The 16,238-nt window shown below is 44.2% G+C and overlaps 1 protein-coding gene across 30 annotated transcripts in view; it reads left to right on the forward strand.

Moving 5' to 3' along the window:
- Window positions 1-16,238, forward strand: part of LOC110529758 (neurexin-3b) — a 465,957-nt gene that overhangs the window by 415,581 nt on the left and 34,138 nt on the right. For 23 of the 30 annotated variants that reach the window (XR_016497721.1, XR_016497720.1, XR_016497723.1 and 20 more), the window contains 3 exons: window positions 1,561-1,650; window positions 3,256-3,365; window positions 8,462-8,662. Coding sequence is in view for 21 of the 30 variants with exons in the window: in XM_090243127.1 (XP_090099253.1) it covers window positions 1,561-1,650; window positions 3,256-3,365; window positions 8,462-8,662 (401 nt within the window). In the remaining 9 variants the exon portion in view is untranslated. The remainder of the gene's footprint in view (window positions 1-1,560; window positions 1,651-3,255; window positions 3,366-8,461; window positions 8,663-16,238) is intronic. The other 7 variants (XR_016497728.1, XM_090243129.1, XM_090243139.1 and 4 more) reach the window with 1 other exon arrangement.

A 16,238-nucleotide genomic window follows, 5' to 3' on the forward strand; every position in this document is an offset into this window, starting at 1 on the left:
AGAGGGAGAGAGAGAGAGAGAGAGAGAGAGAGAGTGGGGGGAGAGGGAGGGAGAGAGAGAGAGAAGTGAGGAAAGAAACCAAGAGGGAGAGAGGGAGGGAGAGAGGGAGAGAGAGCGAGAGAGAGAGCGAGAGAGAGAGAGAGAGAGAGAGAGAGAGAGAGAGAGAGAGAGAGAGAGAGAGAGTGGGGGGAGAGGGAGGGAGAGAGAGAGAGAAGTGAGGAAAGAAACCAAGAGGGAGAGAGGGAGGGAGAGAGGGAGAGAGACCGAGAGAGAGAGCGAGAGAGAGAGAGAGAGAGAGAGAGAGAGAGAGAGAGAGATGGAGCGAGATGGAGAAAGAAACCAAGAGGGAGAGAGGGAGACAGAGAGAGAGAGAGAGAGAGAGAGAGAGAGAGGGGGGAGAGGGAGGGAGAGAGAGAGAGAGAGAAGTGGAGAAAGAAACCAAGAGGGAGAGAGGGAGGGAGAGAGGGAGAGAGAGAGAGAGAGAGAGAGAGATGGAGAAAGAAACCAAGAGGGAGACTTAGAGAGAGAGAGAGAGAGAGAGAGAGAGAGAGAGAGAGAGAGAGAGAGAGGGAAGGAGCGAGAGAGGGAGATCGTACTTTATATAGCAGCCCTACTGCATATATTCATCATAAAATAGTTATTCCTTCTGCTAGAACACGTTCTCCTTCGTCTCAGAGACGAACTGGATGCAGCTAGGGGAGCACTAACATCGAGACCTCACACTACTGCGCACTTTATAACACATTCTCACACACTACCTAGGTAATAACCCAGACACGTGCCAGTCACACACACATGATGCTGTTAATATCACACACACACACACACACCATCTGCTAATAACCTCATCTGTATGTCGTGTCCTCCTCAAATCTCTGTCATCAGACGCTTGTCTCTCAACAGGCCTTTGCAGCTCTCTTTTCTGACAGTCCTTCACTACCTCATACCCTCCATACTGTTGCTTAACTGACTTGTTCCTCGGCCCTTGAAATGTAAGAGGAGGGTTCTGTTTAAAATGACACCATATTACCTTGATGTTTTCCCCCTAGGGGCCGGGTCACAAGTAGTACCCTCTAAGAGAACATTTGGAACGTAGAACAGGTGTTGTCCAGTGGAAATGATGTATCTCTGCCAGGGCTGTTGAGACGGGAAACCTATTTCACTTTTTTCTCCTTTTTTATGAATGCAGGTTTTATGGAGATTGAAATGTTTTGTATTGTTTAACACTCATGAATGCACACGTCTTTCCACGTTCTTTGTGTGTTCTGGTCTCATGGACATGGTTTTACTGAATCTTTGTATGTTTATTTGTTAGGCAATATTGGAAACCGTGCTTTACGCAAGTAGACCATTTGCACACAAAAACAAAATGTCTTACCAAGTTTTTTTGTCTTTTTTTAATTAAACTTACAACTAAACGTTTATGTTGAAACTAACTTTTCTTTATAAACAAGGCTAAATCACTTTTCTAAACCGGTGTCTAAATGTTGAATGATGACTGTTTGACAGTTGCCTTTGCCAACTGTTTTAAGCTGTTCTCTAAACTTTCAAACTTTAAAGGACCGAGCGATGTTGAGCGCTATCAAATGGCTAATAAGAAAATCCCATTCAATTATAAGAGGCCGGTAGAAGATTGGCTACAGGAGAAAGGTAAACCTTTTTACCAGATCTTCTAGATTGTTCTAGAATGTTTTTCTTTTCTTTTCATGTCATTGGCTTGTTCCCCCTCAATCCTTCTACAATGAAAATTGCTTTTTAAACCCTTTAAACCATAATTAAACTAAACTTACTGTCAATTTTATTTTTGTTAGTTTTTACGTCGATTTTTTTCAGTGCCATTTCCCTTTTGTCATTCTTGTTTAAAATCAGTTTGAATCATTGATGCTGAACAGTTAAAGGGACTGGTGTAATCCATAAACAATACATGAACACATCTGAGAAATAAGTCTCAATCGTACAGCCAATCGGTGTTAAACAACATGTACTTTTCTTCAACAACAACAAAAAAAACTTTAGACTATGAATTGAGCGTCTTGCTCAAAGCTCATGCCATATTTGAGGACGAATGAAACAGAGGGCATATTTTGTACTGTCATTTATTTGGTGCCTATTGTTTTAGACTCATCTTGGTTGCTGTGCAGAGCTATCACTGTGCATACTGCACTGAAATAGACTGCAATGAAATAGTCATTCTGGAATGAAATAGTCTGCCTTCATTCCAAACAGTGTTTTACTCTTCACTATCTAGTCGCTGCCACACTACCGTTTATGACAATGGAGGGGGCGTATAGGAGAATGACGCTCCTAATACTTTCTACTATACTACGTTTCCTGCTTGACGTAAAATCATTATAAACTATGTTTAAAAGTCATTGCCTAAACCTGTTAAGATGATTATAAAGTCCCTTTAACAACATCTAAAAAGCCAAGGTTTCTGAATTCCCATAGTGTTACCACATGCATGAATCAACATGATCTTTATTTTGATGTTACGGTGATATTTCTTCTCCATGTCATTTCATGCCCAATCTATTTTAACTGGAATTGTGTATGTGACAAACGCAATAACCCTGCAGTGTGTGTGTGTGTGTGTGTGTGTGTGTGTGTGTGTGTGTGTGTGTGTGTGTGTGTGTGTGTGTGTTGTAGAAATGTGATTTCCAATTAAGAGTCCCCTGCATTCGGGCAAGTGTTATTTGTACATTTCATTTCAGAAATGATGCTTTAGCAATGTGTTCTGACTGCGACGTTTAGCTCCCGTTTAATGACGTTTACCGTGGATGTCATGACATGTACGAGAGTCTATTAGTTACATTTGATCATATTATATTACAATACAAAGGTAAGTTCAAAATAATTCAACTGCATGATTATATTGCATTGTTCAGGGCATTGCAAGTGTGGTGAGCTCTGCTCTTCTTTTGTTTTCATAAGACAAAGACCTTTTCCAAACACACTTAACAAACCTTATTTTCGATGGTTTATTTACATACAAAAGCAATTAAAACATTAACACATTGAATATACAACCGTCTAGATACAGTGCAACATCACACCTTAACTTACGCTGACTCCCAGTGCTTCTCCCCAAATGACTGTTATGACTGAGTATATTATAAGTGCAGAGTACTTAAACGATTTGAGTACAACCAACTTATGGACATTATGAGTGCAGACTACTTAAATGGATCAATTTCAACCCATTAATGTGCATTGTAATGGTGTCCTCCCTGCTGTCCCCCTCCCCTCTCCTCTCAGGCCGGCAGCTCACCATCTTCAACACCCAGGCTACCATCTCTATAGGCGGTAATGACCGTAAACGTCCCTACCAGGGACAGCTGTCCGGTCTCTACTACAACGGCCTCAAGGTATATAAAAACTATTTTGTTCCCACGTAGTGTTGCGGTAACTTCCCCATACTTCCGTTAACTTTCCCCAAATTCAAACCAGTATTTCTGGAAAACCAGGGAAGTTCACTGGAAGAATTGTGTAAGGGTAGTGTGCAATGAAATATGAGATGTGGACAATGTGCATGTCAAACATGGGTCTTTCTATAAACTAGGGCACCAGGGAGGGTTTCCTACGCTGGACAACTTGTTAGAGCTGTTGATAAGTCATCGATAATAATCTGACCATTTGTTTCATTATATGAAGATATAAAGGGGTGACATACCGCGTCTATATTCCATGACATTCACAGGTTGATTTAAAACCTGTAACCCTTTCTCATGGTTGGCGTCTTGATGGATTTGTCCAAAATCGGGTGACATAAAATGGCATTGACGTGGTTATTCAATGATCGTGTAGCCTCTAATACTTGCTGGATGCACATGTGGTGTTGAGCTGTTTGCGTAGGCTTCTCCGTGATCATTTCACACATCCTCATCTGATCCAGGAAGGAATCGTCTGAATGACAGTCAAGTGAGGAACAGCTGTTGTGGTGGCGCATGCGGTCCTACAACAGCCCGAGTGCTGAAAATAAAAAAGGTGTTTGCGAGGAATGTCCAGAGATGTTGTACGTCTCATTCATTATGCCGGTGAAGATGGCTGTGCCTGGATCCAAGTTGGATCTAACATCCCTAGCGAACTGATGTCGACAATCTGTTGTTGTCTGGTTGATTTTACAGCAGGGTCTCGTTAGATTTAACACAGAAAGCATTGAGTTAATGAGTTCATGTTTTCATATGTCTTTGTGCCTCGGATTGGACACCGAGTCTACTGTGCATAATTATGCAGGATAGACTATTGCGCAACACCCAACGCTGTTCATATTCATTATTCTTGATGTAGTGACAACAAATGACATGGCCTAGTGGGCTTCTTCACAATATGATCTGGTAATGAAATACCATGACAAATACATTTCAGTTTCCTTACACCTGTAATTTTAAACAATACAAGGGGTTTGAAGTAGCCTACTTGAACTTGAATTTGGAGCTAAAAATAAAATTAAACTACTGGAATAGTGCACTAATTTTGTGTTGTTTAAAAAAAATAAAAAACGAAATGTAGACCTATTTGAGTGTTTACCAGCATTTGTAACTTGAGTCTGATAATTATCTGCACAAAACAGTTCATCTGATAATACTTGGGAATCTAAAAAATAATTCCTTAATATACGTCTTCTAGTTTCTTGAAACACTTTGCATAATTCAACTTATTTCTATGTGAAAACTGAAATGGTCTATTCATTCCGTTTTAGTGGCCTCTTGTCCAAACATACATTTTCATGTTTGTCACTCCTTGCATTGCAAGCTCCATACTCTACCAACGAAGCCACATCATCACAAACCACTTTATTTTAATTTTTTTATTTTTTTATTTCACCTTTATTTAACCAGGTAGGCTAGTTGAGAACAAGTTCTCATTTGCAACTGCGACCTGGCCAAGATAAAGCATAGCAGTGTGAACAGACAACACAGAGTTACACATGGAGTAAACAATTAACAAGTCAGTAACACAGTATAAAAAAAAGGGGAGTCTATATACATTGTGTGCAAAAGGCATGAGGAGGTAGGCGAATAATTACAATTTTGCAGATTAACAACACTGGAGTGATAAATGATCAGATGGTCATGTACAGGTAGAGATATTGGTGTGCAAAAGAGCAGAAAAGTAAATAAATAAAAACAGTATGGGGATGAGGTAGGTAAAAATGGGTGGGCTGTTTACTGATAGACTATGTACAGCTGCAGCGCTCGGTTAGCTGCTCAGATAGCAGATGTTTGAAGTTGGTGAGGGAGATAAAAGTTTCCAACTTCAGCGATTTTTGCAATTCGTTCCAGTCACAGGCAGCAGAGAACTGGAACGAAAGGCGGCCAAATGAGGTGTTGGCTTTAGGGATGATCAGTGAGATACACCTGCTGGAGCGCGTGCTACGGATGGGTGTTGCCATCGTGACCAGTGAACTGAGATAAGGCGGAGCTTTACCTAGCATGGACTTGTAGATGACCTGGAGCCAGTGATGTCTCAATGTACTCAATTACTGTATTGGTCATTGTTTTTCTTCATGGTGATGGAAAGTCAACAGGTACAAACATAAATGACCAGCCTATGTACAATACAGTAATGTACATTTACATTAAATGGTTTGTAAGGTTGGTAAATTAATACTGCACAGAAAGTGGTTGTTTCCATGTTACTTGATCAAGAAAAATATTGAATTTGGTGGATGTTTTGTCTTTGCACCTTTGCACCTTGTGATATAAATTTTTGAGGACAGGGTTTTGTTCTTTCTGGATTCCATTAGAATGACAATCACAGAGGAAGGGAAAGGTCATCATCTCTTACAATTCCAACTATTTAATCCGGCAAGATACTGTCCTTAACTATACAAGTGGAGATGCTGGAAAAATAAACTTTTGCTGGTGCTACAGATGTCTATATCTGTCTGCTAATACTAGATAAGGCCCAGTGCACTACTTTTGTGAAAAATATATTTTTCAAAAGATAATATACACTGCTCAAAAAAATAAAGGGAACACTAAAATAACACATCCTAGATCTGAATGAATGAAATATTCTTATTAAATACTTTTTTATTTACATAGTTGAATGTGCTGACAACAAAATCACACAAAAATTATCAATGGAAATCAAATTTATCAACCCATGGAGGTCTGGATTTGGAGTCACACGCAAAATTAAAGTGGAAAACCACACTACAGGCTGACCCAACTTTGATGTAATGTCCTGTAAAGTCAAAATGAGGCTCAGTAGTGTGTGTGGCCACCACGTGCCTGTATGACCTCCATACAACGCCTGGGCATGCTCCTGATGAGGTGGCGGATGGTCTCCTGAGGGATCTCCTCCCAGACCTGGACTAAAGCATCCGCCAACTCCTGGACAGTCTGTGGTGCAACGTGGCGTTGGTGGATGGAGCGAGACATGATGTCCCAGATGTGCTCAATTGGATTCAGGTCTGGGGAACGGGCGGGCCAGTCCATAGCATCAATGCCTTCCTCTTGCAGGAACAGCTGAAACACTCCAGCCACATGAGGTCTAGCATTGTCTTGCATTAGGAGGAACCCAGAGCCAACCGCACCAGCATATGGTCTCACAAGGGGTCTGAGGATCTCATCTCGGTACCTAATGGCAGTCAGGCTACCTCTGGTGAGCACATGGAGGGCTGTGCGGCCCCCCAAAGAAATGCCACCCCACACCATGACGTTGCAGGCAGCAGAACGTTCTCCACGGCGTCTCCAGACTCTGTCATGTCTGTCACATGTGCTCAGTGTGAACCTGCTTTCATCTGTGAAGAGCACAGGGCGCCAGTGGCGAATTTGCCAATCTTGGTGTTCTCTGGCAAATGCTAAACGTCCTGCACGGTGTTGGGCTGTAAGCACAAGCCCCACCTGTGGAGGTCGGGCCCTCATACCACCCTCATGGAGTCTGTTTCTGACCGTTTGAGCAGACACATGCACATTTGTGGCCTGCTGGAGGTGATTTTGCAGGGCTCTGACAGTGCTCCTCCTGCTCCTCCTTGCACAAATGTGGAGGTAGCGGTCCTGCTGCTGGGTTGTTGCCCTCCTACGGCCTCCTCCACGTCTCCTGATGTACTGGCCTGTCTCCTGGTAGCGCCTCCATGCTCTGGACACTACGCTGACAGACACAGCAAACCATCCTGGATGAGCTGCACTACCTGAGCCACTTGTGTGGGTTGTAGACTCCGTCTCATGCTACCACTAGAGTGAAAGCACCGCCAGCATTCAAAAGTGACCAAAACATCAGCCAGGAAGTATAGGAACTGAGAAGTGGTCTGTGGTCACCACCTGCAGAACCAATCTTTTATTGGGGGTGTCTTGCTAATTGCCTATAATTTCCACCTGTTGTCTATTCCATTTGCACAACAGCATGTGAAATTTATTGTCAATCAGTGTTGCTTCCTAAGTGGGCAGTTTGATTTCACAGAAGTGTGATTGACTTGGAGTTACATTGTGTTGTTTAAGTGTTCCCTTTATTTTTTTGAGCAGTGTATATTATATTATAAAAACAGAGATGGTGAGATGAAGGCTACTGCTCTTCATGGATTTATTATATGTGCCTGTGTTGTCCACATAGGCTGCAGAAAAATCGTCATGCATGCATCCAATTTATTTATTCAGGCAAGTCCACATTATTCTCACATACATTGTTTTAGAATACAATAATAATTTGAAATCAATCTTTTGCAAGGCCTAAAAAAATGCATTATTCTTAAAGTGGTAGTGGGTGTAGGTTCAATATTAAGGGCTATATGTACATACATCTAAAGTATTCCATTTTAGACATTTAAGCAGAGCTCTTATCCAAGAGCGACTTACAGGCACAATTAGGGTCAAGTGCACATCAACAGATTTTTCACATAGTCGGCTCTGGGATTTGAACCAGCAACCTTTTGGTTACTGGCCCAATGCCCTTAACTGCCAGGCTACTTGCTACACACATTCTTGGATATTTAAAAGAAGTGCTTGAATAAGTCCCTGAAAGGGCTTGAATTTGACTTGCTAATGTATAAATCAACCCTGCTTAAAGGATGTATAGTCCTGTTATTGTAAGTGGAGCTATGAGCTAATATGCATTTATTTCTCTAAGTACACATGTGGAACTGCATAATAATCTTTTCTTTGTTTTGTTTCAAACCATTTTTAAATGTTGATCCCAATGTCACACATGGACCCACACGGGTAATGTGTAGTTTAGACCTATTTCTATCAGTGGAGGCTGGTGGGAGGAGCTATAGGAGGATGGGCTCATTGTAATGGCTGGAATGAAATTAATAGTGTTCCATTTAACATATAGAAACCACATGTTTGACTCTGTTTCATTTATTCCATTCCAGCCATTACAATGCCCATCCTCCTATAGCTCCTCCCACTAGCCTCCACGGATTTCTCTATATATATGTGTCAACTGGGTAATGTATCGTGTGTTTAAGACAATTGTCCACTCTGAGACAATAAAGTTTATCCAATCCTATCGCAAGGTCCTCAACATGGCTGCCGAAGGCCACGCCAACATCAAGGTGAACGGGAGCGTGCGATTGGTGGGGGATGTACCCACCAGTAGGGGCGCTGCCCGCACCACCACCTCCGTGCCACCTGAGATGTCCACCACCTTCATAGAGACCACCACCACTCTGTCTACGACCACCACGAGGAAACAGCGCTCTCCACCCACCATTCAGGTAGGGGATTGGGGGAATAAAGAGATAGAAAGGATAAGGTTTGTGAGAGACTGGGGGTTTGTTTGGTGGGAAGAGGAATTATCTTGGAGGGAGGGAATGGAGAGATGTGTGAGTGAGAGATGAGATGAGCAAAATGTTCACTGTTACAGCATATTACATGTTGGACATACTCAAACAATCTATTGTTCATCCTATAGCTTGTTCTCCATCTTCTTTTTAAATAGCGAGCTAGCATGATTTCATCTTTTTTTTCTCTTTCCCCTGAATAATCAAAACTAATTTTCTCATGCTGTCTCTTGTCTCCCTGCAGCAGACATATAGTGAGCAATATGTTTGGAACATCAAATCGCAATAAGATTGCTCATATCGTGAGCCCGAGTTTAACTTGGCCGGTCTTCCAGCCTTACCCATAGAAATAGAATCCATAGAACAGTTATTCCCATTTAGTTCAACGTCCTGTGGGGATTTACCCATTCTAGAGATTCTATTTCTATGCCTATCCTATCATGTTAGCCCCAGCTCTGGGGATGGAGATAGGGTCCCATTTCGGTCTCCCCGAGAGTGTGTGGCACCCTATTCCCTTTGTAGTGCACTACTTTTAACCAGGGCCTATAGGACTGGTCAAAACTAGTGCACTATGTATGGAATATAGTGCCATCCGGGACACATCATGGATGCCTCTCTCCTCCTTTATTCCCTACCCTGCCCCTGCCACGCCATATAACAGAGGGCTTTGTGAAACGCATCCTGACTCTAAGCCAATGAATGTCTCCGGCTTGCCAAGAAAGTAATCACGGTGAGCGTTGCGTTGACGCCCGGAGGACAAATTGAACTGGCGGTGTTCATATTAAAGCCATAACTCTCCCCGGAGCCCTGGAGCACAGGGCCAAGCGACAGACACAAGAGCTTTTATCTGCCTCGCACCTTTAAACAGATTGTCCAGCGCCTCAATAATGATGACCTCTCATGTCATCGCTGCCTGTTGTAGGACTTCATCAACTCAGGGCAGCACAAGGGAAAGAGACGAGAAATGCTCTGCCTGTGTCCCAAATGGCACCCTTCTCTCCATGGTCAAAAGTAGTGCACTATACAGGGATTAAGGTGCCATTTGGGATGCACAAACTGTAATACCACTTCAGCATTTTCCAGTTGTACTTAGGTACTGAATGCTTTGGCGTCTCTATAAAAGGACTGTCATCAGCATCAATGATCTCCAATGTCAAGCTTCATTATGTCTGGCATGAATGTCAGGAGCCTAGCAGAACGTCCTGTTGCTGCCTTGTATTCCATCTGTCTGAATGGCGGGCACACATGTACACACACACACACATTATGGGCATCAATAGGGCATTATGCCGGTGCCGTCCTGCTGATTCAGATCCATTTCAAAACCTTTTCTCTCTCTCCCCTGCCTGTCTGTCTCTCCTGCCTGCTGCACCAACAAGGTCACCATGAAAGATAGGCCGTATTGTTAGGGAGAAAAATAGTGTTTTATGCCACAGACTATCAATTACACGACGACAGTCAATAATGGCCTTCCTTTCTGTCTTTCCTTCCTCATGAATTATTTCTTTATGAGACCACCTCTTCTCATTGTAGAATAATGGCATATTTTGGTGACTGATGCCAAGCATACACATAAACAAATGTGCATAAGCATGCCAGCTTTGCAAGTCATGTTGTTTTTAACAAATGTGTATTGGCCAGACCAGGGGCGCAACTTTAGTTTTAGAAGAAATTCCTTTTTTTAGAAGAAATACAGACCAGGGGCCCCACCGTCCCCAGTGAAAGTTGCTCCCCTGGGCCAGGCCGATCTCCATTTGCAAGCTCTAGATACATGTTATTCTTTCTCCTCTCTTGGCTGTTTATGGGAACTCTTCCTCAAGTTCCAGGGCTGTAGCCATTTTGATTCAGAGCATTGTGTCACACTGTTGTGAATTAATTTTCCTCGGGATGTGGTTTACAGCTCCCGGGTTGATTGTCAACTATGTGGCATGAGAAGAGGTGAGGGGAGAACCTGTATAAGTTGGCAGATATCCCAGACCTTAGGAAGAAAGGGTGAGGAGGACAGGAAGAGGGTAGGTCGAGGAGGAGGTTGAGGAGAGGTGTGGAGTTGAGGGGGTAGACTAAATGATGCTGCAGAGTCTTGCTTGGCACCTGGCTGTGAGTTTGTCTGTGAGATTGAGAAAGAGAGAGAGAGACAGAAAGAGAGAGAGAGAGAGACAGAAAGAGAGAGAGAGAGAGTAAGAAAAAGAGAAACGGAGAGACTGAATTGGAGCTAACTGCAGGGGAGGGAGACAGAGAAAAACAGAGACAGAGGGAGACAGAGAAAAACAGAGACAGAGGGAGACAGAGAGAGACAGAGAGAAACAGAGACAGAGGGAGACAGAGAGAAACAGAGACATAGAGAAGGAGAAAGAGAGAGAAAAGTGGGGGTAGAAGATAGAGAGTCAATCACACGCTTAATTAATGATAGTCACTGTGGGAGATAGGCGGACTGGATCTCAGGGAGGCCTGTAGGCCCGGGCTGGGACAGGGTGGGCAGGTAGAGAGGAGGGATGGAGGGGGAAATATATCCAGTGATCTGTGATCTGTCTGTCCCAGAGGGAGTACAGTATGTCTGGCACAGAGGGAGGATGATACTGATGCTCCACAGGGGCCAGAGATTGGGTTCCATCTGTGCCCCATAGCTATGAGAAATCAGACAGAGGAGAGGCTAACATTAGAGAGAGTTCCCAAATGAATGGAAAAGATAATCACCATCTGAAATAGTAACCATCTAATTGCACAATCTTTCCCCTTCAACTTTTGAGGTCTGAAATCCTCAAAGCAGAGGTGGCAAACCCAAAGCAGAGGTGGTAAACTCAAAGCAGAGGTGGTAAACCCAAAGCAGAGGTGGTAAACCCAAAGCAGAGGTGGTAAACCCAAAGCAGAGGTGGTAAACCCAAAGCAGAGGTGGTAAACCCAAAGCAGAGGTGGTAAACCCAAAGCAGAGGTAGTAAACCCAAAGCAGAGGTGGTAAACTCAAAGCAGAGGTGGTAAACCCAAAGCAGAGGTAGTAAACCCAAAACAGAGGTGGTAAACTCAAAGCAGAGGTGGTAAACCCAAAACAGAGGTGGTAAACCCAAAGCAGAGGTAGTAAACCCAAAGCAGAGGCGGTAAACTCAAAGCAGAGGTGGTAAACCCAAAACAGAGGTGGTAAACTCAAAGCAGAGGTGGTAAACCCAAAACAGAGGTGGTAAACCCAAAACAGAGGTGGTAAACTCAAAGCAGAGGTGGTAAACTCAAAGCAGAGGTGGTAAACCCAAAACAGAGGTGGTAAACTCAAAGCAGAGGTGGTAAACTCAAAGCAGAGGTGGTAAACCCAAAGCAGAGGTGGGTAAACTCAAAGCAGAGGTGGTAAACCCAAAGCAGAGGTAGTAAACCCAAAGCAGAGGTAGTAAACCCAAAGCAGAGGTAGTAAACCCAAAGCAGAGGTGGTAAACTCAAAGCAGAGGTGGTAAACTCAAAGCAGAGGTGGTAAACCCAAAGCAGAGGTAGTAAACCCAAAGCAGAGGTAGTAAACCCAAAGCAGAGGTGGTAAACTCAAAGCAGAGGTGGTAAACCCAAAGCAGAGGTAGTAAACCCAAAGCAGAGGTAGTAAACCCAAAGCAGAGGTGGTAAACTCAAAGCAGAGGTGGTAAACTCAAAACAGAGGTGGTGAACTCAAAGCAGAGGTGGTAAACTCAAAGCAGAGGTGGTAAACTCAAAGCAGAGGTGGTAAACTCAAAGCAGAGGTGGTAAACTCAAAGCAGAGGTGGTAAACCCAAAGCAGAGGTGGTAAACTCAAAGCAGAGGTGGTAAACCCAAAGCAGAAGTGGTAAACTCAAAGCAGAGGTAGTAAACCCAAAACAGAGGTGGTAAACCCAAAGCAGAGGTGGTAAACCCAAAGCAGAGGTAGTAAACCCAAAGCAGAGGTGGTAAACCCAAAGCAGAGGTGGTAAACCCAAAACAGAGGTGGTAAACTCAAAGCAGAGGTGGTAAACCCAAAACAGAGGTGGTAAACCCAAAGCAGAGGTGGTAAACCCAAAGCAGAGGTGGTAAACCCAAAACAGAGGTGGTAAACCCAAAGCAGAGGTGGTAAACCCAAAGCAGAGGTAGTAAACCCAAAGCAGAGGTGGTAAACCCAAAGCAGAGGTGGTAAACCCAAAACAGAGGTGGTAAACTCAAAGCAGAGGTAGTAAACCCAAAACAGAGGTGGTAAACCCAAAGCAGAGGTAGTAAACCCAAAGCAGAGGTGGTAAACCCAAAGCAGAGGTAGTAAACCCAAAGCAGAGGTGGTAAACTCAAAGCAGAGGTGGTAAACCCAAAGCAGAGGTAGTAAACCCAAAGCAGAGGTGGTAAACCCAAAGCAGAGGTGGTAAACTCAAAGCAGAGGTGGTAAACCCAAAGCAGAGGTGGGTAAACTCAAAGCAGAGGTGGTAAACTCAAAGCAGAGGTGGTAAACCCAAAGCAGAGGTGGTAAACCCAAAGCAGAGGTGGTAAACCCAAAGCAGAGGTGGTAAACCAAAAGCAATAGCTTCAACTGTAGTCAAGTGCCTATCATGCATATCAACCTTATGGTTGTGAATCAAGGTGTTCACAGATATAGAGACATTTACGTCCAGCTCAGTTCTGTAAGCAGGGGGGGAATTGCACTCTACCTGGAGAAGGTACTGTGTAGACTGAGCATCTGCCGAAAGAAGATAATGTATAGACTGAGCATCTGCCGAATGAAGATACTGTATAGACTGAGAGGCTGCCTAGAGAAGGTACTGTGTAGACTGAGCATCTGCAGAAAGAAGATACTGTATAGACTGAGAGGCTGCCTAGAGAAGGTACTGTGTAGACTGAGCATCTGCAGAAAGAAGATACTGTATAGACTGAGAGGCTGCCTTGAGAAGGTACTGTATAGACTGAGAGGCTGCCTAGAGAAGATACTGTATAGACTGAGAGGCTGCCTAGAGAAGATACTGTATAGACTGAGCGCCTGCCTAGAGAAGATACTGTATAGACTGAGCGGCTGCCTAGAGAAGATACTGTATAGACTGAGCGGCTGCCTAGAGAAGATACTGTATAGACTGAGCGGCTGCCTAGAGAAGATACTGTATAGACTGAGCGGCTGCCTAGAGAAGATACTGTATAGACTGAGCGGCTGCCTAGAGAAGATACTGTATAGACTGAGCGGCTGCCTAGAGAAGATACTGTATAGACTGAGCGGCTGCCTAGAGAAGATACTGTATAGACTGAGCGGCTGCCTAGAGAAGATACTGTATAGACTGAGCGGCTGCCTAGAGAAGATACTGTATAGACTGAGCGGCTGCCTAGAGAAGGTACTGTATAGACTGAGCAGCTGCCTAGAGAAGATACTGTATAGACTGAGCGGCTGCCTAGAGAAGATACTGTACAGACTGAGCGGCTGCCGAGAGAAAATGTATTTGGAATGACTGTACTTCCGTGTTCTCCTCTGTTTAGCACACTTTATTTGATCTGTTTTTGATCCTATGCCTCAGAGCCAGATTACTAATCCTAAGGATTTGAGTCCCCCCCCCCCCTTTCTTATGGGGGGTGAGGAAAAGATGAGATGAAAGGAGGCTAGTGGATGGTGAGTCATTGTACTTTCATATATTCACACTCAGCATGAATTACACCCCAGTGTTAATCATATAAAGACAGAGGAAGATATGAATATACCTTGTGAATGAGTCCCACATAGGTGTTACTGAATGTAGTTGTTGTTTTGCTCAGTGTGTGGAAGTGTGTGAGGCACTGTTGACATGGTGTACTAGGTTTGCCTCTGGTTGGAAACGGGAGCCGACAAGGGATCCTCCTCATTTCAACTATGTAGTCTATCCTGGGAGATGAACGTCTCTTTCTCAATTAACTCCATGCACACATCGGAGCGCGCGCACACACACACACACTGTCTGAGGGTCATTAGGATTATAAACTGTAATCTAATTTACCTGAGAGAGCCAGGCCTTGAAGGGGTGGGTTTGAAAGGAATTTGCGTTGTTTTCGTCGGTGTGAAATTGGTTTCGTCCATCATCTTCAAATAGGTAGGTTTGCATTGTTGGTGAGGGGAAAATGAATGGAAAAGAAGAATTGGTTGCGAAAATCATTGTCTTTGTGTTGCCTGCTGAAATGAATTACATTGTTACATTTAGAGAGGGTCACTTCTTTATGATGGAGTGTTTAATTAGCTCAGTTGATCTTTTGTGTTCATTATTACCTATTAATAACACATTGCTACAATTGATTAGACATTTACCTCACGTTATTACTTCTACTACCTGGATCAGGCTTTCTGAGAACATTATTTCATAACACTTTTCATCAATGCAACAGATAACCATTACACATGGTTTACGCACTGGTGCGGAGTAGGGATCTCTCAGGAGAGTTTTGGTAAGGGGAAGTGGGGGATCTCTCAGGAGAGTTGTGGTAAGGGGAAGTGGGGGATCTCTCAGGAGAGTTGTGGTAAGGAGGAGTAGGGATCTCTCAGGAGAGTTGTGGTAAGGAGGAGTAGGGATCTCTCAGGACAGTTGTGGTAAGGGGGAGTGGGGATCTCTCAGGAGAGTTGTGGTAAGGGGGAGTAGGGATCTCTCAGGAGAGTTGTGGTAAGGGGGAGTAGGGATCTCTCAGGAGAGTTGTGGTAAGGAGGAGTAGGGATCTCTCAGGACAGTTGTGGTCAGGGGGAGTGGGGATCTCTCAGGACAGTTGTGGTAAGGGGGAGTAGGGATCTCTCAGAAGAATTGTGGTAAGGGGGAGTAGGGATCTCTCAGAAGAATTGTGGTAAGGGGGAGTGGGGATCTCTCAGGAGAGTTGTTGTAAGGGGAAGTGGGGGATCTCTCAGCAGAGTTGTGGTAAGGAGGAGTAGGGATCTCTCAGGAGAGTTGTGGTAAGGAGGAGTAGGGATCTCTCATGAGAGTTGTGGTAAGGAGGAGTAGGGATCTCTCAGGAGAGTTGTGGTAAGGGGGAGTAGGGATCTCTCAGGAGAGTTGTGGTAAGGGGGAGTAGGGATCTCTCAGGAGAGTTGTGGTAAGGAGGAGTAGGGATCTCTCATGAGAGTTGTGGTAAGGGGGAGTAGGGGTCTCTCATGAGAGTTTTGGTAAGGGGAAGTGGGGGATCTCTCAGCAGAGTTGTGGTAAGGAAGAGTAGGGATCTCTCATGAGAGTTGTGGTAAGGGGGAGTAGGGATCTCTCATGAGAGTTGTGGTAAGGGGGAGTAGGGATCTCTCATGAGAGTTGTGGTAAGGGGGAGTAGGGATCTCTCAGGAGAGTTGTGGTAAGGGGGAGTAGGGGTCTCTCATGAGAGTTGTGGTAAGGGGAAGTGGGGGATCTCTCAGCAGAGTTGTGGTAAGGAGGAGTAGGGATCTCTCATGAGAGTTGTGGTAAGGGGGAGTAGGGATCTCTCATGAGAGTTGTGGTAAGGGGGAGTAGGGATCTCTCATGAGAGTTGTGGTAAGGGGGAGTAGGGATCTCTCATGAGAGTTGTGGTAAGGAGGAGTAGGGATCTCTCATGAGAGTTGTGGTAAGGGGGAGTAGGGATCTCTCAG

The sequence above is a fragment of the Oncorhynchus mykiss genome, chromosome 8 (assembly GCF_057628025.1).
Source record: "Oncorhynchus mykiss isolate SJ-2025 chromosome 8, ASM5762802v1, whole genome shotgun sequence".
NCBI classification, from domain to species: Eukaryota; Metazoa; Chordata; class Actinopteri; order Salmoniformes; family Salmonidae; genus Oncorhynchus; species Oncorhynchus mykiss.